The following is a 27,682-nucleotide window of genomic DNA, read 5'->3' on the forward strand; positions in this document are numbered from 1 at the left end:
TAATTTTGTATGTAGTGGGCCAAATTTTGTGCCGCTAAGTTTAAATGTACCTATTTATCTGTACACAAGTACGTGGGTATATGTATATTATACGCGTGACGGTTTTGCGATTAATCATTGCTTATCGATATGAACCAAGTTGCAGCCAGGATGCGGATTTCGCGGAGCCAGTCACTTCTCCAAGGCTTTACCCGTATACGACACACGATCCTGCCTTTCTAAAATACCTACTCATTATTAAGTTTCCGCTTGCTGTGACGACAACTTTTGTATTTGGAGACAACGTCAATTGTTTAGTTTAATTAAAACGCTCAATTAAGTATGTGGAGATTTTTATCAGACTTCGTGCCTCCATACAGTCCACTAGGTACTATAATGCCTTATTTATTATACGTTGTTTGATGTTTACCGTCTTGATTTGAATGCAGGACTTTTGTTTGCCTCAATTTCTAATCACACCGATCTTGAGTAGTTTATGTAGAATAGACGCACCGTAATATTTCTGTATAATTAAATTGTAATGGCTGGTAATTATTGTTTCCTCCATATTCCGGCATCACAACTCTCAAACAGATGGACCGATTTCGAATCGGTTAATTACGTGAAAGCGAATTTCCTTGCAATGGTTCTTAGCTACATACATGTTTGATGAAATCCGGTTTAGCCATTTTTGAGATATTGAACTTTGTAATTAGAATATACGGTGTTTTTCACCTTTTCTAAGTTGTTCTTTATTGTTTTCTATGTGGGGTACAAGAGAAAACAGGGCCGGATTTAGAGGTGTAGAGGCGCAACCGAGGAGGGGGACCCCCGCCCCGCCCAAACTATTTTCCAAATGAAATGAACAGTATTAATTATGTTTGTACTAAATTACTATAGGCAAAGGTAAAACAGCGAAAAAAAATATTAAAGGAAAAGTTGTTTACTAGTGTTTATTCGTCGGAACTTGAAAAAAAAATCGACGTTTCTATTGTGGGGGCCCCTCGGCTGTAGCCCCGGATGCCCTTCACTAAATCCGGCCCTGAGAGAAAATCATAGTAGGTATTTTGTAGACATAAAGAGATTAGGAAATTATTCAAAAATGTTTACGAGGGGCGTTCAATATAAAGTGAGAATGACATACAAACTTTCAATATTAGGAAAATAAATACAGGCCGGTAAAGCTAATCTATCTAGCTGATTGCTATGAAAAAAAAAACGGTAATTTCTTTGCAAGTGCATGAATCAAATACTGTATTGATCAAATACTTGTGTTTGATTTTTTTTTCTACGGACCAAGTTAATTTAGATTTGCGGGACACTTTAGGGTCTAATGCCCCTCCGTATTCGACAGTCGCACGCTGGTGCACCGAATTTAGACATGGTCTTCCACATCGACCATGGACGACCCCCGCTCCGGACGCCAAGCAGTAACTGAAGAAATTGTGAAAAAAATCGAAACTTAGTTTTGGCGGATCGTCGTGTCACGGTTCGTTTTATTGCTGAATATGTAAAGATTTCAACGGGGCGCGTGCATAATATTTTACCTGAACCCTTGGGTATGAAAAAGGTATCTGCGCGTTGGGTACCAAGAATGCTTACTGACACGCAAAAACAAACTAGAGTCGAGATTTGTCAAGAAGCTTTGGACCTGATACAGCAAGACCAGGAAGTTTTTTTGGCGCGATTTATAACAATGGACGCAACCTGTTTAATTTCGCAACTTTTCATTTCCCAACTGTTTATAAATGTAACCTAACCTAACCTAAAGGGTTCTACACGATGGCCCTGAAATAAATCCTTCAATATTTTACAGTTATAGAGTTTGCGAAATGAAACAGGTTGTCAAACGTTACGTTGCGAAAAGGCAGTACCCGGACTCCATCATTACGACCCTGAAACGAAACTGCAGTCTATGACATGGAAAAGGCCATCATCTCCAACTCCGAAGAAATTCAAGGTGGGCCCATCTGCCGGTAAGGTCATGGGCTCTGTTTTTTGGGATGGTAAAGGTGTAGTAATTATTGAGTATCTCGAGCATGTAGCCACTATTACGGGCACTGTATATGCCAAACAAATAGCAACATTGCGCAATGAGATCCGCAAAAAATGGCGAGGTAAACTCTCGAAAGTTGTGTTGTTCCACCAGGACAATGCCCCGGCACACAACACAAGTCCGCCGTTGCAATGGCTGCAATTCGTGACGCTGGGTTCGATATCCTTAAGCATCCTCTGTATTCACCAGATCTCGCCCCCTGTGATTTCTACCTATTTCCGAGATTGATTGAATACCTGAGAGGCCAGAAAGTTGAAGACGACGACGCGGTAGTCACTGCAGTACAAGATTTTTTAAGAATCCAAGATGAGATTTTTTTTTAAAATTGAATTTTAAGTTTAGAAAAAATATATAGGTACTAAGTCTATTATGCTAAAAGGTGACTATGTCGAAAAATAAAATGTCATTTTAATAAAAGTTGTTTATATTATAATATACTCATTCTCACTTTTTATTGAACGCCCCTCTTAATACTTGAAAGTATCTATCAAATTTAAATTCTAGCCCTCCTCTATTTCTGACATTGTATAAACTATAAAGCATAGGTTCCTAAGTCCCAGTGTATACCGCGGCCCGGCTCGCTCTCGCCGCCGCACGAGATGCCCTTCAGCACGCCTGCCAACAAACAACATGTTCTAAATGTTGAATCTTAATCCATTCTACGTAGAGTTCATTACACACTCTCATCTATGGTCCCAGTTGTGACACTTCGATCGAGCGAAAGTTTAGTACCTACCTACTTTCTTACCAAAGTCACGCACAGATTAAACCCTAAAGTTGATAATCGTTTGCATGTCATAAAACAATAATGCCAATGGACGTGCCTGTCAACTTGAAAATTCGACTTTAGCGACATATTCATTCGATAGGAATGTGTTTAAAAATTGATAGACCACTTATTTGGCTGATGGTACCTACCTAAGGGCCGTATTTTACGGTCTGTCGTAACGACTTCATGTAGGCAGTTACTATTAAATTTCATAATAGTTCTTGAACGCACATTTAAGATTTATCTCGCGTCTGTACCTACCCGCGAGTTAAGCAGGAATTTAGATCGCGAAAGTAAAATGTATTGCGATGTTATTGAACAGATCAAATTCATTACTTAACTGGGACCTCGACTAACAAGTAGATCGAAATACTAAAAAGTGATTGATGTTACAATGCTTTTAATTTTATAAACTAGTATTACGAAATGAACAAGACGAGCATTCGCTGGAGACGATAAGTAAGACGAAACTCAGTTTGGTCGTTAAAATCGTCCCTAATGATTGATTGAACTGATGTTGTTAGGTAGGTATGTGCTGCACTGTAGTTATTTTACTATCTAGGCTTTTGGCTAACTAATCTTAAATTTTGCATATATAGGATATACTTACCTGTTAATGTCAGCATTGGAATATAAAACACTTTTATTATATCGTGATGAAAACTGATACTGATCAACTCATTCATTGTGAAGTCCAAGGCAACAGAATGTGGGGGCGTCTATCGTTAAGTTAACTTTTAAGGCCGTTTAAACAATATGGCTAGTTAATTGTTTTGTTAGATTAACATTAAGTTTCGTTGTTAATGGGGGACTCACGAATATTGTTTATTATTTATTAAGTCAGTGCATATGCACATAGGTACATAGGTATTTAGGCTATAACAAGCACTTATGAATGTCAAAAAAAACCTACCACCGGTTCGGAGAAGAATCCGGCAAGAAACTCACGAGGTGAATTTTTTTTAAACAGATTTACAATATATTATTAAATGATATCTTACATCACAAGTATTTAACACAACTTTGTTTTTAGCACAGCAGGTTCGCTATTTGAAGGGATCGCTAATGCGGATCGAAATTATTTCCAAATATCCCTGTCCATGATATAATCATTAACTTTATAATACGCCTTAGATATTAAAATCTTCTTGACAATAAATAAATAAATATCACGGGACAATTCACACCAATTGACCTGGTCCCAAAGTAAACTTAGCAAAGCTAGGTACCTACTAAGCAACGGATAAATATAATTATATAGATAGATACATACTTAAATACATATTAAACACCCAAGACCCGAGAACAAACATTCGTATTTTTCATACAAATATCTGCCCCGACACGGGAATCGAACCCGGGACCTCAAGCTTCGTAGTCAGCAGGTTCTCTAACCACTTGGCCATCTGGTCGTCTAGTAAACAATAGATCTGAATGTTGTTTGTATCCGTTTCATTTGTAATATTTTTTTGGGATTTTATTATAAAATCGTATGCATTTCCCAGAAACGACTTTTTCATTTTAGCTAGTCTGTAAGATGGAACTTTAAGCTTCCCTGTGCTTCTAGTAGCCTTTGGCGTATCGCGTTCTTCCTAACATACAAACATGATTATTTCAAAAACATAAAGCGACGGCAGGGTTAGGATACCGGTTTCTTTAAAAAAAGATGTTAAAGATTCACGCGTCTTCAAATTATAAATTGCTCTTTTTTGTAAGATAAAATTGACTCAATGTCTGCAGCAGATCCCCATAAAATAAGGCCGTACGAAATAATGCTATTAAAGTAAGCAAAATACACCAACCGTGCCGTCGCCACATGGGTTAGCTGCCAAATTTCCCAAACTGTAAAAGCAGCAGAGCTCAATCTATCCGCGATTGCTGTGACGTGAGGTCCCCACTGTAGTTTAGAATCGAGTTTTATTCCTAAAAATACTGTTGATTTTACAAATTCAATAGTTTTACCATTTAACTTTATATTAGAAACTGAATTCGAGTTAGATGAATCTAACTATCAACGAGAATTTAATACATTTGGTTTTCTTGTATAATATTTTATTAGATCACAATGATTTTGACATTTATATCAATTTAAATTTATTTGTTTCAGTTGTACCACCGATAGTAACATCAATAACGGTGTCATCAAATGGTAACAGTCCGGAAGTGAAAATGTTTGGCGGAATGATGGTCGACATGCAAAAAGGTTTTGTCCCAATGGCTGCCCCTCCTACTGCGGCAATTACCAGCGCAACTACGAATTACGCCAAAAGCAGAAAAAACAACTTTAACTCTACCAAACTTTCAATTAATGAAAGGTACAGGAGATTAATACCTTACATGACTTTCTACTATGCTAATGATCTCGTTACACCCACAACCAAGGAATATAATAAAAATATTGAAGTAGAAAAGGCACAAATTATAGAAAGCAGCACCATCGGTCACTCGGCAGAACGCCAACCGAAGAAAATAGTCTACTCTCCATTCAGAAACATTCCCAGATACCAGGGCAATAGACTGACCCAATATAACATCGCGTCGGCCAATCCCACTAAAATATACAAGGAAGTGACATATAATCAGCCACAAAAAGTATCTAATTACAATCCATTTTTCGCTGAGCACCCAGATAACCAACATTTTGGACGATTTGTGCCGAAACATAACTATAAAATACAAAATGTACCTCATCACACAATCACAACACACAAGCCTTATTTAAATCTCTACGAAAATGAAGACCCTGCAAACGTTCACTATTATTTGTCTGAAAGGGATCATGTTCCAAAATACAAGTTAGTGCCGTACGAGCAAACTCCTCCTGTAAAAGTAATTCCCCATAACGACCACGTTTATGACGCACCGAAAAGACCAATCGAAGTACCCGTGATGGTTACTAAAGAGCAAGTGTATATAAAACCCAGGCCGCGTCCGCAGTATGTTTACGAAGAAGTGGAAGTCCAACAGCCGACTGTCAGAAAACAACCGTCAATTGTGTCTGAAAGCTATTATGAGAAACGACCAAATAGTGAGTTTTCCAAGCCAAGCGTCGTAGGCGGTTTCAAACCAATTTTCAGCCACATCCAAACCACTGAGGCTCCTGCTTATACGACCATACCTGAGCCATCCCTCACTCACTTTGAAAGTCAGAAGCAGCATCCAGTTCAAATTATTGAAACGTCATCTGCGTATCCAGAAGTGAATGATTATCGGCAGAATTATTATGAGTATGTTGTCGAGCAACCTACATATAAACCTGAACCACATCTTTCGTCGAACACGATGACTATCGGTGATCTCTTGAATTCTCTGCAGTTGAATAAGTCTATTCCTAAGCCGATAACGAGGGATAACGTAGCGTCGTCAATCAGAACGTTACTGCAGGTCTTAAATGCGTTGAAAGCAATGCCACAGCAGAATGAAGTGGAAGTACCTGTGCTGAGTACGCCAAAGCCGTTTGTTGCGGCGAAAATAGTGGAGGTGCCGGTGCCTGTGCCGGTGAAGCCCGTGCTGGCTATAGCCCCGACCCCGGCAACTAGCGCGGAGGAACTTCACGAAGAGCAGTACTTAGCGCCTGTCAACACACCTTCGCAACATTTAGACGGTAAGTGCCTAGCCTACCTATTACCATTAAAATTTATGATTTTATCAGTGAAACCAAAAATTACTTAGATGATGAGAGAAATTTAGATGTTTTGTACTGATTTGTGGTGTGCAATAAATAAATATTTGTATTGTATTAACTTATTATAAAATTAAATTGGCTAGTTCTCATTTTTAAGGAACTTCAGGTGGCTCGACTCAAAGACAAGGCACTTTTACAAAGAAATAAAATAAAAACATGAATAAACAATCTTTACCTAGTTTGTAACTATTATTTCTCTTGCTAAAAATTAGGTACAAATCTAGCAAATATCAGTTAAAGAATAGATACAACAGAATGTCTATTCAGTAAAACGGATATATTCTGCCTACAAATTCTAAGCATCTAAGTAAGAAGTTAAAATTGCGAGTTGAAATTTCGTTCCACAGAAGATTTTGTTTGACGGAAACTAACGTTGCACTTAGAGCAATATTGTATCGCGAGCCTGTAATTCGGGGTAATCCTTTATCCACAACTCCACAAATTCATCGCACGTTTTTTTTCCTTCGCGCCATTTTTTAAAGCACTCGGTAATTATGTTGTGAACACAATTATTATTATGAATAATTAATAAATGATAATGTCAAATAGTAAAAGTGACTGAAGAGTTTGCGTTGCGGTTGAATAGTTAATTTTTTTAAGTATGTATTATCAATTAAGTCAAGTATGGAGGTCTGATGTTAGAAATAAAGTTAATAAGTTTTGAACTGGTAGACATAAAATGTTGCTCGATTTAAGTGTCACTTCTGTTATGCTTATTTGTCATAATCTTTCAGTACTGTCAAATCGTTTTTGCTCCCGCGATAAATACTAGTAAAAGTAGACGTAGGTGTGACGTCACACGGTTTACCCGGACGTTTAGCTTAACAGGTTGTGTCCATAATGTTTGGTTTAGGTACGACTTGACGAAAGAAACAATATAACGTTATAAACTTTGGTGATTTTCAATTTTTTACTCATAGCATAGAGTCTCATTCATATGCCATAGACGAAAATATAATCTCATGGTCTAAATACCTCAACAGGAGTTATCACGCTGTTTAGCACGCACGGCCACGGCTACTGTAATGTGGTCGAAACGTTGAGGTAAACAAAAAACGTTTGATATATTTTTGAAAATCATACTGACGGACTAATTATATATTTTTAGGAATCTACCCCACTTTTCCCACACATACTTTAGTATATTTTTTATAGAAGGACTAAAATAAGCCAATATATAGGTACCCGAGCTGGTTAGCCACCCGAGCTTTAGCGAGTGTCTATTAATCCGAGGGTTTATATTATTGACTTTTAGTCTCGAGGTGAAAACTCTATTTTTCACTTCGATTGCGAGAATACGCTTTCTGTGAAAGAATTAATGCGTTTCTTATTTCTCCAGTCCATAAAACTTTCATAGGTTTTTAAATACCTACCTAAATCTTTCTAGATTTTGGCGGCAAAAGACTATTAATTATGTATGTATGTATGTAAACTCTTTATTGTACAAAAGAAAATAAACAAAACACAATTGACAAACTTTGAGATACTTGTTATTGTTGTACTTGTTGTTGTTATTTTTTTTTAATTACGTCTTTTGCTCGTTGCTCTACATCATAATTTTCACTGACACTGACATTGTGAGAATAATCATTTTATTTTAATCGTTTACGATTTAAGCTCTACAACAATTTCAAAGTTTTCGCGGGAAGTATTTTTTTCCAACCAGACACAGATTTAACAAAATCGCATCGGCGAAATCATCCATACACAAACTGGAATAAATAGAATGGCGCCACCTTCTATGCGGAAAAAGCATAGAACTAAGACCACGTAGACTAATAACGTAACATTTTGGACATGAAAATGGTCCACACACAATCTTATTTTATGCCAAAAACTAAGCAAGTAAACGAAAGAAGTCATTCGAAGTAAATAAAAATAAAAAAACTTTTGCTCCCTAGGGACTTAAGTACTCACTTTACTCCCGCCTCGTAATTATTACGTATTGTCACCAGCACCAATTGTGTCCGTCAGATTAAGAAAGCGTGCATAAATCACATGCACGACTCTATTTCTAGTGCCGGTAGGACGTGACTGATATTAATGCAGGTGTCTGTACTTATGTATCATAGAGAACCATCAGGACGGCAGTAGCTCGCAGTCGTTCCCTCTGCGACCTCACTCGGACGACGAAGGCGGCACGCCGGGGCGGCCCGGCGTCGACTACCCCGTGCTCACCATAATACCGCCCACGGCCTTTGACTGCAAGACGCAGCGGTACAAGGGATTTTTCGCTGACCCTGAGACTAGATGTCAGGTAAGGATGTGATTTAAATAAGGTAAAAATATTTTATGTTAGAAAATAATTAATAGGGTAAATCGTTAATTACTAGCCACCGATCAATAACGGCCACCTTACACTAAAAATGAATTTTAGTCACCTACGAGTATAAACAGAGTTAATTTTTAGTATAAGGTGTCAATTACTGGCCACCATATACTAAAATGAATTCTGGTCACCTATAAATAGAATTAATTTTAGTATAAGGTGACTAATTTAGGATTTGCCCTATTATAATAGGGAATATAAAACTTTGGTTAGTGTATGACCCTGAGTCGCTCTTGACTAAGCCGGCTATTTAATTAATTCAAAAAAGACAAAAGGTAGAAAACCAATTTACCTAAAACTCGCCTCAGGTTTCTAACCCGCTCATGCTGGATGGCTTACTTTTGTCTTACTGAAGAGTTTAGAATATACCTACCCAGTATCGCACTTATATAGATATTACGTGCTCCTCTCATTCACTCAAGGTTGACTGAAAGAGATCCCATAAAGGGATAAGTTCGCTTTTGAACATGTATCTCAAAGTCTGTCAATTGTTTTTGTTTCTTTTGATTTGTACAATAAAGAGTTTACATACATATGTATATATACTTCACCCTGAACATTATCTCATCTTCAGGTATGGCACTACTGCGACTTAAACGGCGGCCAAGCGTCCTTCCTATGCCCGAACGGCACAATATTCTCGCAAGCAGCGCTGACTTGCGATTGGTGGTTTAACGTACGCTGCGCCTCCACTACACAGCTCTATGTGCTCAACGAAAGCTTGTATAAATTCATACTGCCACACTCGCCTAAATTCCCCGAGGATTATAGCGGGCCTCTGGTTGACAAGTAAGTAATTAATTAATCCAGGCGATACCGTGTAGAGCTTCCATATCCACAAACTAAACTTATTTGGCAGTTACTAGCACTAAAATAAAAACTTTGATCTCGAAGTAGTATCTTATGTTTAGTTTATGACATGTGCTTACTTAACTTACTTTATTGAGACAAGTAACAAACTATGTCCTTTTGTGGCATTGTCGTCTTACCTTCTTTTGTTTATATCTATACTCTACGAGTCCACAAATCTTCGTTTCTTACCGTTTAATCTTTCCGTATTAGTAGAATTAACGGTTGGTAAGTAGCACTACAATTATTATTAGGAACTCAGTCTTAGACTAGATTTAAGAAAATTACCCACTACAATACATTATACTACGATTTTTGAAATTAAAAGTGTAAAAAGACTTGTAAATGTTGTAAATCTGTGTCGGTCGGTATACATATTCCTACAAAATTACCCCTTAGAATATAGGTATTTAACCATTTTTTTATTACTTTTATTTATTTTTCGAATTACATGTATCTATTATAAAAATACATACTACACTCTGAAAGTGGTAAAAATTGTGTTGAATTGGAAATATAAAGTAGAGCATAGAGTTCCAAATAATATCACCAAACAATGTAAACCGTAATGAGAGCGTTAATTTTCTAGTAGGTAATTCACATATTTTTAATCACTTTCGAGCGTAGCTTTCGAGTGTGATAGTTTTACGGATGTGATTTAAAAAAACCGACTCTTAGCCCCAACGGTTATTTTATCATTATCACTAGGTAGTAAAGTAAGACATCGGTCTCATGTAAATGTTAATATTTTCAGATACCTTACTCTCAAGTTCAAAGAAATGGAGGAGCAATTCAAGAAGAATAAAAACAAACAGTCTGCGTCGGAGAAGATAGACTCTGATGAGAACTCTTCAAGTGAAGACTCCAGCGAAAAAGGTTCTGCAATAGGCGAAGAACAAACGGAAACGAGTGAAGTTAGCGGCGTTAGCGAGGCGAGCGTCGTGGTCGCTTCGCCGGGCACCAGCGGCAATGTTCAGAGGCTAGAAGACTAGTACTCCCTATTAAACAACAAATGACTAACTAAATTTTGCAGCATTTTCAACCAAGGTCCGCCCAAACAATGACCTTGCGCCAAATCGTATTTTTAGACACACTAGGGTAGGCTAGGCGTAATAGACTGTGATAGAGCTAGACTCATCAGTTTCGAAAGCGTATAATGAATGTACCTATAGATAAATTGCGTAAATGATTCTGTTAGCGTGTAGTCAATTAAGGCATGAAGGTCAATATGATGTATACATTATTTGCCATTTGAATAAGTTAATATTTATGATTGAATATATCGCTTCTTTAATTGAATAGTTAAGGAATTAAACTTGCCATATTTAGCCATGTTTAATTCGATTCGAATGAGAAGTTGGTATTTAAATTGTTATTACGTGGATGCGTATTTTGTGTGTATGACCAGTGAGATTTCAAAGAATGTCTCAAATATTTTTTATTTAATTGTGTTACCTTTTGAAGTAGAATATACCTAGTGCCATCCACGAAGACGCATGATTTTGTCAAAATTAGACATTAATATCATTGTAATAAGAACCACGGCACGCGTTATCGTGAATGACTCTACCTATATCTGTGTGATTAAGATTATGTTAAATACCTAGATAGGTACTCAAAATTGTATGTAGGTAGTGTGCCTCGTGTGTGGGTAGACAATTAATCAGCCATTAGTCTTAACACTAATTATTTTGTGCAATAAAATGTATTATTTTGTATTTAATTGCATATTTTTTCCACCGATTTGAACGCAGATTCAGCGTACTTATTTCTATTTGGAAAAGCAAACATTTTAAAGATATCATGCATTAAATAGGAAAACACTGTTACTAAATCGCAAATGAATTTATTCACAAAGACTAGCTAATTATTTAGATTTATGCATCACCTCTATTGAATGAAGTTATGTGTAACATCATGATGATCTGGCTGATATATAATAAAAATAATACAATTAGGTACTCAATAAAAAAAACTTTACGTAAACGTACAATTATTTTCATATTTACTAATTTATAATTAGTATGTAAATCAAAACATTGCATGCACCTACACGTAACGCAAATGGTATGACAGCTTGTCTTGATGCAATACATTCTTAGATTGGGACTTTAACGCTTATGTACACAGACATGGGTAATACTGTTTATTTCAAAACGATTGACAAATAACTATTTACAGAAGATATTAATATGACTACATGAACACAGAAAGATCATTATTTCATATCCAACAATAAGACTAAAAAATTGTTACGATTGTGACTATGTTCGTACAATCATAAAAGCTAAAATGTAAACATTTATTATACATACCCTAATGCATTTTCTGCACATATTCTTTTTACAAAAATATCATTCATTCGAAAGATTCTTAAGCAGATTGAAATAGATAGCTAATCGAGTAATTTTAACAGCGCGTTTTTTACTAAAGTTATTTAGAATTTGAACTCGCATTTTCCGGAATTTACTATCTAAGTAAATCTTTGAGAACTTATGAATATCAATACGTAATCATTAATTATTAACCTACATTTAATTACAGTCAGATCACATCCCAAAGTAAATACTTCATCACAAGTTGTTGCCGTTTCAGTCTTTAGGTCTTAAGCTTTACATTCCCTTAAATTTAGATGGCTATTTCATGACAGAGCTATATGTGCCGAGCATGATAATTTTGACATCAAGATATTACCTACTTCTGATTTATAAGTACTACCTTCTAAAATGCAGATCAGATGAAAACGTTTTTTATTGATAATGTACAGTTTATTTTTAATTATTTAAAAAAGTCTGCTACCAAATTAATTGAAAGGGTCTGCATAATTTACTTTGATAGGCAGATACCTATTTATTACCTAATACTGTCAATACTCAAATTTTATGATTTTTGGTATTACTTATGATTCCGGGGTCAGGAGCAGGAGTGAAAGGGGTGATGGGAAGATTCACACTGAACAACTTTTCCTATGGGACCAGCCCCGAAATCGCGAAAAAGAAACCCATCTAATCAAAAGATAATTGATCGCTAACTATCCGAAATGTATGGAATAGCAGTTTTTTTTGCCATTTCGTGGCTTGTCCCATAGTAAAAGTAGCTCAGTGTGAATCTCCTCATTACCCCTTTCCCTCCTGCTCATGACCCCGGAATCACCCAGTAAGTAGCAATACCGTAATTTAAAATTCGAGTTTAAGTATATCATTCATGCCGATTAACTAATCAACCTTTTCTTTTTAGCAGGCATAAATTTAATCGGCTATCAAACTCAACGCTTAATTGTAAACTTCAAGTAAGATGCACCAGAATGACCTTACTTAATTAATTAACGTTAATTTACCCTGTTTATGAAAACATATTCAAACAAAACCTTATTTAGATAGAACAGTAAATAACGCACAAAAATGCGCGATATACCTTAACGATAATGCAAAATGCACGTCAATAAACTACCTAAACGTAAATAGCAATCGAGATGGTATACGAATTTGTGGTCACAGAGCAAAGCAGGGGTCGGGCGCCGTTGGCGATCGCGGCTTAGTGTTTGAGGAGTAGAGCGGCGTGTTTGAGCCGCAGATGGGAGCGCAGCGTGTCGATGCGACTGTAGGTCGCGGGGCAGTAAGGGCAGAGCGAGCGCTGGGCGGTGTGCGAGTGGAAGTGATGCCAGCGGTTGGAGACCTCCTTGCCGCAAGACTTGCAGCGCCACAGCGCGGCCGACTCGGCCGCCGCCACGAACATGTTGTGGTAAGAGTACTGCGGCGGCGGCGGCACCGGCAGACGCTCTGCAACAACCGCAGCCGCCAACCTCACTCTCCGGTTCTTCAACCCGACTACCAGATCTAAGGCAGATCGTTTCTCATCCCTTTTAACCGTTACATTTGTGTTGCTTTTGTCCTACGTTGCGACCCCATAGAAGCGGAAATAAAAAGAAGAGAATAGCACGAACCGTAGCAGACTCGAAGATTTGTCGCTTGCTCAAAGCGTAAATCAGTTTACAATTAAAAACTAAAATTCACGACCGATATTTGCTCACGTGTGAGGTTGAGAAACGATGACCCTAACTCATAAATACATTTGCTAGGAACCCGTAATGCCACTTCACGCTCGATCACGCACTAAGGACGGGTTTGTTAAATAGTGCAACACACGAATTATCTCAATAGAAAGAACAATAGAACATTGACTTCGAATAGGCTTCAGATTAGCTCTCGGCGAAGCAGCATTACTCTTCTCAGAAGACTTGGATATTTTGGAGTCATTTCAGATCTCTATTTTCTTAGTGAGCTTAATAATCTGTGGATATAACACATTCGCCGCGCACGAGCACACAGAGCAGTCGGCACAAACAGAACAGTCAGCGGCAAGCGGGCGGTCCGTCGGTCGGTGCAAGGACGCAGGTAGCTAGTGGGGTGGGAGTGTGAACGCTAACTGAAACTACACGGATTGTAACATACCACAATTTAATGTAAAAATTAGTAATAAATACAACAGATAAATGCAGGAGTTTGCAACATGTTAAAATTGCATTACATAACATCAAACAATGTGAAAAATAATAATTGCATTAACTGCTTGCATAAAACAAAATAATTTAAATTAAACTGTAAATGGAGGCATCAAACCTAGACATCAAACAAAATATAATCGTTCATAAAATCTCATGTGATAATATAACGAGGCTGATAATTCAGCTGTTACGTACACGATTTGACGCCCCCGCCCTATAAGTAATACACTATTGTGATATACGACACTATAACAAATTTGCTAATGTTATAAAGAGAAACAAAATAAACATAAGTAGACCATTGCTATCCTGACAAAAACCACATAGCTCATCCTGCACTCCATTGATTTCAAATGATAAGATCACATCCTTGTGATAATGTGTAAATTTTAATATACAATAAATTGGAATATTCAATAAGATTGGCCAAATAAGTGACTAGGTCCACAAGACCTCCATTTTCATAAGTCTAATTTTAGTAATTCGTTAAACCTTATGTATAAATTCCATATGGCATAATTTTGCTTTCTTTTATAAGTATTATTTAAGTTGCACACTTTCTGAAAGCTGACAAGAGATCAAAGGTAGATATTTTCTGAGCCAAACGATGTGATACTCCAAAATGTTCGGGCCAGACACTATCATAGTATCCTAACCTAATTCATCTAAAATATCTACTTTACCAACCGATGATTTGCTAAAGCAAAACTCGTTAATAAATTGGTCTCAATAGTAATTATAAGTTAATAGCATTCGCGAGTAGAGTCGGGAACGCCGGTCGGAGCCAGCAAGGATCGCACATGGACGCGCGGCCTGGCGGGTCCGCGCCGCGCCCGCACGGATAGCCATGATCTAGTCAACAATAGACTTCACTTGCGCGACAATAAATTATTAAACAGTACGTAACTATTACGATTGGCAGAGGTAATTACCAGCTATAAAACCTGTACATCACCGTAACCCAAACTGCTTCTCGTTAGGAAGTAATAGAAATTACAGTCCGTTCGCGTTAATAATGCAGTGAATCACCAATGTCCGCCGGCCTAGCCACACCCAATAACCAATCAAATCGCTCCTAATTAGAAAGTCAAGTTCATAGTGATCAGTCGAACGCAACGGTTGGGTCCCGTTCTTTATGTGCTAACTGAATTAAATTAAAAAAAAAAAAAAAAAAAACACCTCACTTATTCGTAAAAATAAAAGACGTTCGGTAATTCATAGCGGGGAAAGAAAAAATATTTACGATGTTTATATGCAGGTACTTTAAACACTGAGATTTAAATGCGACAGTGGGCAGTATAGTACAAAAAACTGCAACTGCATGCGGTGTGTTCGAGAGAACAGTTTATAGTATTCTCAGTGAACAAAAAGAAACTAATAAGAGTACTTACATTAAAATCACCAAATTATGTATATTTTCTCACTTCATTAAACTTGATACGGAAACATAGATATAATTTGTTTGAATTTTAACCCCACGTTGAATGCACCTTTACCCTGCAGTTGCACTGATGACTCACTGCATTCTTAACGCGGACGAACTGTGGGAGTTCACTTATACAAATAGGTAGTAACTCTGTTTTGAAGACATAAATTACATACTTTTTAAAATATCCTTTAGTTTGGTTACGTAATTAAATAACTAGTTATATTGCACTGAGTATGAAATGCTATCAAATAATAAGCGCCCACGTTGAGAAAGTATATAAATATACATTTAAACAACTCTTAAAATGAAAATAAATCTTTGAGGAAGAAATATTTGGTGAGTAACTAGTTATAACGTCATAATGAGAGGATGCGGCGCTTAGTACTTACAATTCAAATGGGCCCCTATATTTAATAGACAGTTGTTTAATCTAGCTATGACTATTAAAAAAATTGCACAAATGAAATTGTATGTTCACAGCTACTTAACAGCACTGACTCCACCTTTTCGTTATGGGCAACGATCACGTTCACGGATTCGTATTTGGGTGCGGTTATATCTTACACCTTTCGACTTTGGGTTGGGAGATATTGATTAGAATTTTAAAATCGGTGTCTTACCATTCTAGGTTTATTATTAGTAAATTTTAAGACCTCTGATAACTTAAAGTGAAAACGACGAGTGATACTGTAATCTCTTGGAGCGCATGCCCGCGGCCCACCGACGCGACCTCACCGGATGCTAGATGCCTTACGTTATGCGTTATGCAAGTAACTAATCATTAAAACATTAATCATAGGTTCTATAATAGGAGTCGAATCGTAGCGTGTTAACACTCTTGGTTCTAGCACCATTCCTTTTTATCACATTTCAGTTACCGTACCACTCTAAGTGTTTTAGCTAAAAATGTAACAATCTTAAATCTTAATTGAAAATACATACATACATGCTAGGTTAGTCCCAATCGTAGAATGCCAATATTAGTTACTAAATGCGCAACCTCCTACCTTAAAGTAATTGAAAGAGGTCTTCGACCCCAAGCACCGATCAGGCGATCACACGTGGGCGGTTACTTCAACCGGCCCGTTATATCAACTAAACACCTACCAACGATAAAATCATAAAATATGTTAACATCTCAAATTCATTATATTACATCTAACCGTCAACTGAACATAAACTAAATCCATTTTATTATAAATGTTGAATCAATAAAAACAAACAACACTGATAAATCAAAATATAGATATATAGTTATATAAATGTAAATATAAAAAGTATATTAAATCAGACAATACGATATATCTAAGTATAAAAAAACAATCTCCATAATATAGTCTAGTATAAAAATCTTTTCGTATGTTTCCTTAGGCGCTATCCGTTAATACATCACAAATCCTTAATAATATCCATCTTGCAAAGGCCTCATAGAGTTACAAATGCATCTACACTGAGATTCAGTCATTATTTATATGTCGTTGACCAACGACGCATCACAATCTCTTGCCAGTTCGGCTCCCGTCTTGATGTAATCACTCCGCGCGTAGGATGTGTAACATAAATACAATTAGCTAAGGGGGCGCGCTCGCGAGCCCCCACCTAACGAATAAATATAACAAGAAGAACGCTTACCAGCCAGCGTATTCGCGGTTGCACCGCTACTGGATATAATATAAAAAATAATATGGTAATAAAATTAACATCATATTATTATTGCTTTTGCCCGTTCCCGTATAGCAATTGGTATAGAATATTCGCTTACCTACTTAAATGCCTACACTTCGAGTGATCACTCGTCACATCGACCGATAGGTAAATTCCTTACGCGGAATAATTAAGGTCACACTGGGGCAAGTCAAATGCACAACCGAGACAATACTAAACGAGTCGCCCGTCACCAACGAGCTACAATAAGAAATAAGGCTCGCTTAAGTAATAGCACTTCAGCTTAATCCTAAATAGGAAAGAGACGGTCCGTTAAAATTTGACACAAAAACGACGGCCGGGCGGCGACTGGCAGCGGCCCCGCGCTCACAGAGCGTCGAAGCCGAGCCAGTACATGGACAATCAATCGAAGCCCGCGTCCAGGTGGTTGGCGAACAGCGGCGGCGGCGGCGGCGGCGGCGCGTGCACCGGCGCGCCCGCGCCCGCGCCGGCCGGCTCGAACTTGCGTGTGTCGGGGTTGTAGGCGGGGTGCTTGAACTTGCAGTGCGTGCGCAGGTTGTCGGAGCGCGTGTACGTGGCGCGGCACAGCGGGCACTCGAAGCGGCCCGGGAAGTGCACGTGGTAGTGGTTGCGGATGTGCGTGACCACCTTGCCGCACAGCTTGCAGCGGTGCAGGTTCAGCGCGCCCGCCACGCGCTCGAACGTCAGCCGCATGTGCCAGCCCTTCGAGCCTGCAACCACCGCACCGTCACACCCTGCCCTTACCCGAGAGGGCCAGCCTCCATCTCCACCCGCCCGCCTCGCGAGCGGGACAGCCTGAGCGATGCCGCAGCGCCGACGCTACCTCTGCCTCCCCGCACTACAGTGCACGCGCTGACGCTAACAGTAACGGTCGGTTCTGCAGCATCGCCGTGCGATGCCAACGAATCAGAGGGATCTCGGATATTAAAACAGTGAAATAGCAATTTGAAAACATTATTACGCAAACAAAGGTCGACTGGAACCATACTCAGTATAGCACTATTCAAAGCTTTGCTGTTGCCTCTTAACGCTGTACTATAAATATGCTTCTCCTAGTACTATTTAATAAAAAGCATTAATTATTAACGAATACAAAAGACGAAAAAGAGTTATTGAAACCAAAGTATCAAATAATTTACATGTTTAACGAAATAATTGTATTATCCAATGGAGACTCATGCATAAATGAATCGATGACTTGAAGAAACGGTGTTTGTAACAGAGTTTTAGTTGCATGAAATGTTGTTAATAGCTTTTACAGAGCCCCATAATGTTCGAAAGGCGAGTCTCATAGATGTGGTAGGTTAGCAATAATGTACAGAGTAAAAGCATGGATAGGGAATGAAAAGAAAAGAGTGGTATAAATAAAGAAATATATTTGCAACAAACATACATAGTAACGAAAGACTTAGATTAAACTAATTCATTAGAAGTTGGTAGATATCAACTAAAATGACGTAATAAATTAAAATGCGGAAATAAGTCCATAATTAATCACAAACAAAATCAGTCTTTCAAGGCCTGTTGACAGCACGTCAGTCGGCTTTACATCTACGAGGAACTACAAGAGATCATAAATTGTTTGGCACAAGATCTTTAGTTTCAATCCCAGCGCGAAGCTGGCATGTGGTGACTATTATGCACATCCAGATACTAAACAAAAACTATTTAACCAGTCGGAATTAATTTAAACAAGTATACAAGTTATTTATATTCAAATAGCAAACCAATAAATCTACTTAAAAGCTGAAATCAGGCTTAGAAAATAAGTAACGTTCCAAACGGATTTCGACAAAAGAAGCCTTAGGCCTTAGGTCAAAAATGATCACATATCTCGACGCCACGTTAGTAACCTGTGACCCATTTGCATCTCATGTCGAATTACTTCAACATTCATCTAGAATGTAGGTAACTTAGTTATTTTTATATCGTAGCCCAGTTTTCGCTTTCATTTTTAAATATTATTTATTGTTAAAAGTATGAAATCAAAACACCACACCTTAAATCTAAGTTACATATAAGTAGTTGTTAGAACCAATTAAGTGCACTTCATGTTAGTTCAGGATATAAGTTAGACAACTTTGAATTAGAAAAAAGCCCATGACTTTACATTAGTTTTCATGTTCCGCTTTTATACATAGGGGCCATGGATATATTACGTGCGTCACAGCAATTGTAGAAATTTCCGTGACCCGGTTAAATTTACGTCCTATTTAGGTACCAGTCAAGGTCAAGTGATCATTTCTGTACCTTGTTGCTTTCAGTCGTTACACAATTTCGTATGGCTTTTCAAACATGACGTTAAAGTGACAAGGTACAAAAGTGATCACTTATTTATGACGTTGACTGTACAACGAAAATCACAAAAAAATATGTATGTTACACCGGACTTCCCACAATTAATGGCGTGACGTAATTTATGGATGGCCCCATATCTAGGTACCTACACACAAAATTATTATCCTACGTATGAGAATGACTCTAGTCATCTAGTCATATCAAAGAAAATGCTACTTATATTTATTATATCATCAATAAGAACAGTATTCGCGGGCTAGCCACAATAACCCCAGATAATTTGAAACTGCTTCATACTTTATTTGATGAATTGATTAAGTGATTTACTTGCTTGCAAAAAGACTACTAGTATTAGGCTCTTAACAAGCTAGTGATCTAGAGGGCAGTTAACATTTTGTTTGTATATTGGACAAATTATGAGGTCCTAATACCGAGAAGTGTTTCATACGAAGATGCCTTTTTAGATTATCAGCTCGAGTCAATATTATTGGACACAATGGACATTTGTGCTGGGCCGGGTTGTGCGACTTCATATGTTTCTTTATATTAGTTACGAGTTTACCGCACACAGTACAGGGAACAGGAACAGTGTAAGGTTTGTAGCCAGCTTCCGTTTTATGAGACATATTGTAATGGACATTTCGATGAGATTCTTGCTGTAAAATATTTTCGTCAACGCCGTAATTTTCACCTGCAAGATTATGGGCATATCTTCATTGACGAAAATATTACTTCTTGACATGCTAAAGTTTCACGTCACACGGAATTCGTTTCAACAAACACTATTGTTGAGCATGATGCACTAGCCACGCATATCCCAAATACATTAGCATTTTTCCTGCCACTTTTAAAATCATGCAGTCCTGAAACGTCTGCTAATCCTGCTGTAAGATTTGAATGCAATCCTTTTTTCTGCTACCTATCATTCGACATCCTAATGAATTTGATAAGTTAATCCCTAAGCCCGCGAGGGGGCGCCAAATCACCATGAGAAATATTTTACACACCGATTTCTTCGTCATAGTTAAAAGATATAAAAAAAGATACCCAAAAGCTTTAACAATATGGTCGGAGCAAATATATAAGCGTCCAATGTGAGTCATGCCAAGAGTTTTAGTCGTCATGCATGTACAGAATAATCAAAAACATCTAGGAATATAAAGAATAACAAGAAAAACTTTGCCGCGAGTTTAATTTAAGAATTAAGTAGTTTCGTGTTCTCAAGATATTTTTGTTTATTTCTGTTAAATTAAAGCGTTATAATATGACCCGCAAAAGCAATGAATGAAGCTTAGCCAATATTTTCGGATTCGGATATATTATGTTGATGTATAAAATATATTTTTTTTAATAAAAAAGTTTTAATAAAAGATAACGAAAATAATGGCATAGATTCATTAAACAGAAAAACGTGATGATGAATAAGAACTATGCGCCTGCGTTTCAGATGGAACCACATTAGTAAAAATACAAATCAGGCGCACATGACTGCAGCATAGTGGTTGCGTCTGAAGAGCGCGCGTGGCTTTTGGTTGTGCGTAAATTCCAACTGCACGCTACGTCAGTGCGTGTGGTGGAACGATCACTTCCAGCACGGTCACCGTATTTTATACACAGCCAATAGCGTCGCGCCCTCGTGTTTTGCAACAGCTTGCTAGTGTAGTATTATGAGTAGACTCACCATCAATGGTGTCTGTCTGGTCGGGATGCGGAGGCAGTATGGGTTCGCCGTCGCCGGAGTCGTTGCCCATTTGCTGCTGCGTCAACATTGACGCCATCTCTGCCATGCCCATGCCCTGGAATATTTCGCATTACTCTTTACTTTCAATCAGAAGTGTATAAACATTTATCGGTAGACGCACATACCCACCTAAAAACTGATAACAAGGATTTCAAAATGACGAAAACGATTGAGATCACAGTTTTAATACGGAAGCATGTAAATAAAATAAAATGCGTCTTCGTTCCAGTTTACTAATGGCACTTGTGGTAATTGATTTGAGCTGTATTTAAGCGATGTTATCAATATGAAGATCAAGGCGTTTACATATCACAGCATCTCGTATAACTAACACTAGCGTTTTCAATCTCAACTTTTTAAGTATTAACTGATAGCATCATTCGGTCGCGCCAAATCTCTCCGGGAGTGTTCGCGTTCCTGACAGAATCTATGCGCTTTACACTTGTCGTGATGGTTGACTATTTCCAGTCTGAAGTTAGCGTTGCCCTCGATAAAAGATGTTCTAGTAACAGTAAGTTCGTGCGCCCATTTCCGGCAAACGTTGCAGAACATAATATTTTGCATCTCATCATACTGCAACCACGGGTAGAGCGTGAGCCAATTGGTGCGAAATCTTCCTCCTTTCCGAACGGGTGTGTGGGTTTGTTTGGCAGTCTTGGCGGTGTCAATTTGTTGATTCGGTAGTGCGAGGATGGAGGCGAGTATAGTGCCGATACGCGGCTGCACGCAGAGGTCGACGGGGGCGGGTTTGTGTGCGTCCGCGCCCGCTGCCCCATCGCTCTCGCGCCACTCCAAACTCTGCCAACAGAGAAGGAAAGGATTGCCCTGCTTTACTCTAACAAATTTTGTGATTTATGCCAATTGTGATTTTCGAAATATGAGGCAGATCCCTTCCCTTCTGTTGACGCATACAGTAAATGATCAATCAAAATGTGGGTTATATCATATCATACCAGACAAGATTGAGTATCAATAATTTAAAGCAGAAGAAAAAGATCTTCCCTTTCGACATTGCTTATACATAGCTAGAAGAGGTGGAAGTATTTATGATGGTTAGAAGACGCAATAATAGCGATACCTAAGAAATTATTCTCCGCGAAGGTCATGAGATAAATCATTAAACATTAGATTAAAACGGAATAAACATTAGATTACATTAAATATGACAAACATTAGTTGAACGTTAATATTTATAGTGAGATAACGCTTTTGGCATGCCTGCAAGCCAACACACGACCTTCTATTTGCATTATTTTCAGCAATTCGATCCTCTTCAACGTGATATGACATACCTACGAGATAATAATTCTTCGAAGTATAGAAGAATAGAGTAGATACAACTACGAGGTACGATGATTAATTACAGATTTAATGCACGCACTGAAAACACCTCAAAGTAACTCGGTGTTACTTATGCCAACTAGGCATAGCGTGACCTTTTGAGGATGAGAAATTTCGAGCTCTGCAGAACGGCGAATGCTCGTTGCATAATGATTGTTTTTGAGAATATCTAGTCTCTAATGATTACGATGATACCGCAACGTAGTCAACGAGCGATCTTACCGGCAGATGCGTCTGTTCGTAGTGCGAGGGCGGCAGTGGCGGCGGCAGCGCGGGGTAGGGCGAGTCGGGCTCCTGCTTGACGTGTGGCGTGTGCGCCGGCGAGCGGGCCAGCCGCTGCGGCGTGTGCGCCGGCGGCGGCGTCGACGGCTCTGACCCGGACCCCGTCGAACCGCCCTTTACTGACTTCAGGTGGCTCTGCTGGGATATCGTTCAATGTCAACATTTTCAATGCTAACGACGGTTATATCCGTCAGCTTTCACTGATCTGAGGCCGCATTGTCTAACGCGTTGACGTTCGTGATCGTATTCTATTCATCATCACCATTCACCTTCGTCTTATAAAGTGTGACAGAAAGAAGTGGTGAAAACGATTGTGATTCCAAGTGTGTTAAACAACAAGCCCTAAATCCATGCAAGTTGCGATTGTGAGTATGAGATCCTTTTAAACCATGCCACTAGAGTTTCATTTGAATTATAAAGGGATTTTACAACAAAAAAAAATGAAGTAATTAAAAGTTTATAAAGTCAAATTATGACATACTTAAAATCACAAGTTTTCTATGAAATGATACGTGATATATTGCATCCCCTTGTAATTCCTAAATTACTAATTGTTCATTATTTACCGTTTTTAATGGGATTATTTTTATAAAACTATTTATGATAAACGATGAGTAGGTACATTCGCAACATTAATTTCAGTAAATAAAGCCGTGTTGAATAGATTTTTCAATGATTGTTTAACTTGTTTTAGTATGTTTTGCTGAGGTAGGTACAACTTGGTAATTATTGGAAGCACACATTCGAAGATTCAATTTAACAGAAACATTTTTGTTGTAGAATGTAATTGTGACAAAGAATTAATGGTGCTAAATAATTAGGTTAATGTAAACAGCCGCCCTAAGAAGAAGAACAAATTGCCGTCTTATCGTAACCCATTTGCTACTAAATGCAACCCATTCGGACAAATTTAGATCTAACGAGTTTAATGAGAGATGACTGTGTACACATTATTTTAACACTACTATTACTTAATTCGCAGTCAAACGCGTTTCATCGTTCCAGCATTGTCATCTATATCCTGTACCTACAATTTATAAACAATATACGTTCCTATGCTTATCGCACCTGTACAGTTTCCAGTTAGTTAACATTATAATGAGACTCCTACAAATTAACAAAAAAAAAAAACAACGGTATTGTAGTTAAGACAGACGGATTTAAGTTATTCCTTGCGCCTCGGGTCAAATATTGTTTTTTCTAATAGTTTTGCACTCATATAATCATATAGACTCCTGTGACCCTATAGTAAAATAAAGTACCTAGAAGTAAATAGGTGAAAATCTGAATAAGGCTCTCTTTGCGTGTAGTAACTAGTAGAGAATCTGTGTCGTTTTTAGGGTTCCGTACCTCAAAAGGAAAAAACGGAACCCTTATAGGATCACTTTTTGTCCGTCTGTCTGTCAAGATCAAGACCCTTTTCCTCGGGAACGCGTGGAAGTATCAAGCTGAAATTTATATCAAATACTGAGATCTAATGTCCCTTGGAGCTGTGAAAAAATCAAACTTCTAAGCCAACGCAATCAAAAGATGCAGCCGCTTGTGCTGCAAATTTCCGCAAATTTTCGAAACTCGCGAGGGAATCAAAACCTACAGGGTACTTCCCATGAACTCAGAATCTTGAAATTTGGTATGAAGGTAGCTATTATAACACAACCAACTAGAAAAGTCTGAAAAATCTTGATTTTTTATCTGTCTGTAAATATCAATGACCAATATAATCTGACCCCACACTGCGTACATTTTGCTTCAGAGTAGGGCTCTGCATACACTGGATGTATTAAATCACTCGGAAAAGTGAGAAATATCTTCAAGACACGATTCACGTTTACCCTTCGTTGAACCTTCGGTGCGAGAGTCCGACTCGCACTTGCCCGGTTTTTCTAATATTTAACCGACTTGTTTACACGTGACACGTTTCTATTACATACAATAATCAAATCTTTAGTTTTTTACTTATAGCGATTTTAATTTGAAACTGCAATTTATTAGTTGTTTATGGATTGACGGATTTGTCAAAAATCCCACGGGATAGAGAATTCGCCAATTTGTTTTTCTTCCACGGAGCAAAACCGTGGGATACAGCTAGTTGAAAATAGATACACTCCACTCACTAAGAGTCCTGACTGAGCCTAAAGTTTGTTAGGAGACAGTTGATATATATTATGAATGTCGCTTCATTATCTCAAACGGTATGATGGGCGACGCTTATCATCGCACTGAATTTCGTAGTACGAGGCACGCAGTTGTTGTCAAACGCCCTGCCGGGCCGGCCAGCGGGCGTGGCGATTATATTGCCAATCAATTCTGTAATGACTGAGCTTTGATGTCGTTTGGGTTTTCACGTGGTGTTTTATGTTTATTTTGTAAATAAATAATTAGCATTATTGTTCTTAGGGGTAAAAATAAAATAAAATAGCCACTAAAACTCACCTCATAATGTCTATAACTTAGATCGACTTCGTCCCTATTAATGTTGGAGTTCTTCCTGCGTCTTTTCTCGGCGGGCGGCGCGTGCGCGGCGAGCGGCGGCGCGGGGGGCAGCGGGGCGGGCGCCGGCGCGTGTGCCGCTGGTGGCGTCGCAAACGCTTCCCCACGGGACGACAAGTTCTCCGCGCTTACGGACGGTGTCGATCGACCTTCGCACTGGGAAGGACCACTTAAATAAATTCACTTTTCCAAAATGAGCGTCAAGACATGCATAAATTACGTCACGTCAATGGAATTTTAAGAACGCCTGTGTAACATGTTTGCTATGAAATTCTCTCAACCATGGGAATCAGACGCTCCACCCCGAAATGTATGGATGCCAATAATCTTAGAAGTTGCAGTGATGACATTCAAAGTATCTAATTTGAAAAAAGAAAAAAGTTAGGTAGAAATAATTTGATGGATCCATTGATCCCTGATATAGATAGAGCTTAGATAAATTAAGTACCTATTTAGTTTGATATTCATGTTGCTTTTTTAATGTAATATAGGATGACCTTTATATTTTTTCATGATGTGCATTATAAATAATATTTTTCACCTATGATGAGTTCTGTGACGTTTCGAGTTTGACAGTTTTAGAGATGTACCATTTATCGAGTGAACTATCGATTTGCCAAAAAATAACAACAAACTTAACGAGAAACAGTAACAAAAGTCAACAACAATAATAACAGAAATTAACAATAACTAAATACAATGCAAAGAAAATGCAACGGAAACTCAACTCGTATACAAGGCAGACGCACTCGTACTGACAGTGATACTGACAAGCACTGGCCACAAGAGGCACAAGATGGCTGCGGCCGTGTTCCAAATAGCCGCGTTTACAAAATCTTGCAAGTTTTGTTTAAAAAATTAGAATATCTTAGTGTTCATTGTTATTGAATAATGAACCGCGGTCATTGCCGATAATGTTGTGTCACGTCACTACTGTGTTCCATTTCACACATTGCGTCATTTAAAAAAATAAATATTTTTCTATCGTATTCGATGGAGTCTATTTAATGGACACTGATATTGCTATATATTTTTAAAAAGTAGTTTTACATTTTTTTGATTATTTTGCTTCAAAATAGAAATTATTTTTAAAAAATATTTTGCAAACATAGTATAGTCTGTCAAAAAAGACAAGAAATTAAAAAGTGGCAACACTGTAGTGTCATCCCTTTCAAACCCTGTCAAACCAAAAAGGGAGGACACTACAGTGTTGCCACTTTTTAATTTCTTCTCTTTTTTGACAGACTATATGCGTAATTCGGAAAATTTTCAAGTGTTATAGAACTCATCATAGGTGAAAAATACAATAGTAGCACAATTATCTAACAACACTCCATGAATAAATTCACATGCCGTAACGAATTAATAATAAAAAGAATAAATATGTAAGTATAACAAATGGTACTTTACCTTAGGATTCAATGTACTGTTTTCTGTCAAACCTCTAACTTGTAAGCTTTCAGCTGTTTTTAGGAACATCGGTAGCATATTTTGGCCAACATTTACTTCACCCTGAAAAGTGTTTATAAACAATGGTACATTTATATGAAATAATAGAAAACATACGTATTGTCAGAAGTAAGGTACTTTCACGATCACAGTCAAATTAACGCATTCACTGCCACCTGACATCCACAGGTGCCACCGACGCACATGTGCGTTCAAAATGTATGAATAAGTATGACAGCGGCACTGGGCGAAGTCCCGAAAACTCATAAATGCGTTGGTGGCAGTGAATGCGGTAAAGCGTAGCAAAAGTAATGAAAGCGTTACTAGAATATTCACCTTATACATGAAGTCCAATAACGACTTCATCTCTGAGTACCTCACATCTTTGAGAAATATTATCGGATGTGGATGACTGTTCTGCAGGAATATAGTTTCAAAATACGGGGAACACGCAGAGAGTATCGTCTGATGAGCCTGTAACAACACAATACGACTACATTGTCCTCTAATGTATTAGCAAATTTCAGGCAACGATGTGTGCACCAGAAGGTAAGTCGAACAAAAGACGTGATGCTATGTGAAGGTCTTCACAATCTTGTAATGAAACGTGAAATATTACCATTTTTGCAAAGCTATTCTTATTTTAATTAGGCAGCAGTTGTCTTTAGTGAACTAGGTTTCTAGTTTCTAGTCGTAAAGAGCAAATATTTGTGAATAAAAGAATGCTTTAAAATTGAATTGGCAGAGTTGGCAAACAGTATACCTACATTTTTAGTTTTCTAGACTACATAATGT

General features: G+C 38.0%; 2 protein-coding genes across 12 annotated transcripts in view; one reads left to right on the top strand and one right to left on the bottom strand.

Moving 5' to 3' along the window:
* Positions 1-11,385, top strand: part of LOC141434074 (uncharacterized) — a 35,629-nt gene extending 24,244 nt beyond the window's left edge. Inside the window, exons 2-5 of the mRNA XM_074096333.1 lie at positions 4,912-6,408; positions 8,562-8,746; positions 9,393-9,607; positions 10,422-11,385. Of these exons, the coding sequence (XP_073952434.1) occupies positions 4,912-6,408; positions 8,562-8,746; positions 9,393-9,607; positions 10,422-10,659 (2,135 nt within the window). The 3' untranslated portion in view covers positions 10,660-11,385. The remainder of the gene's footprint in view (positions 1-4,911; positions 6,409-8,561; positions 8,747-9,392; positions 9,608-10,421) is intronic.
* Positions 2,547-27,682, bottom strand: part of fru (sex determination protein fruitless) — a 99,306-nt gene continuing 74,170 nt past the window's right edge. For 5 of the 11 annotated variants that reach the window (XM_074096341.1, XM_074096334.1, XM_074096340.1 and 2 more), the window contains 6 exons: positions 27,224-27,361; positions 26,849-26,950; positions 25,382-25,594; positions 22,889-23,086; positions 21,266-21,380; positions 14,108-17,996 (listed from right to left, as the gene is read on the bottom strand). In XM_074096341.1, the coding sequence (XP_073952442.1) occupies positions 17,668-17,996; positions 21,266-21,380; positions 22,889-23,086; positions 25,382-25,594; positions 26,849-26,950; positions 27,224-27,361 (1,095 nt within the window). In that variant the 3' untranslated portion in view covers positions 14,108-17,667. Of the gene's footprint in view, positions 2,651-11,497; positions 13,447-14,107; positions 17,997-18,647; positions 20,276-21,265; positions 21,381-21,494; positions 22,124-22,888; positions 23,087-25,381; positions 25,595-26,848; positions 26,951-27,223; positions 27,362-27,682 lie in introns of those variants that run through there. The other 6 variants (XM_074096345.1, XM_074096344.1, XM_074096335.1 and 3 more) reach the window with 6 other exon arrangements.

This window comes from Choristoneura fumiferana, chromosome 13 (genome assembly GCF_025370935.1).
Source record: "Choristoneura fumiferana chromosome 13, NRCan_CFum_1, whole genome shotgun sequence".
Classification (NCBI taxonomy): Eukaryota; Metazoa; Arthropoda; class Insecta; order Lepidoptera; family Tortricidae; genus Choristoneura; species Choristoneura fumiferana.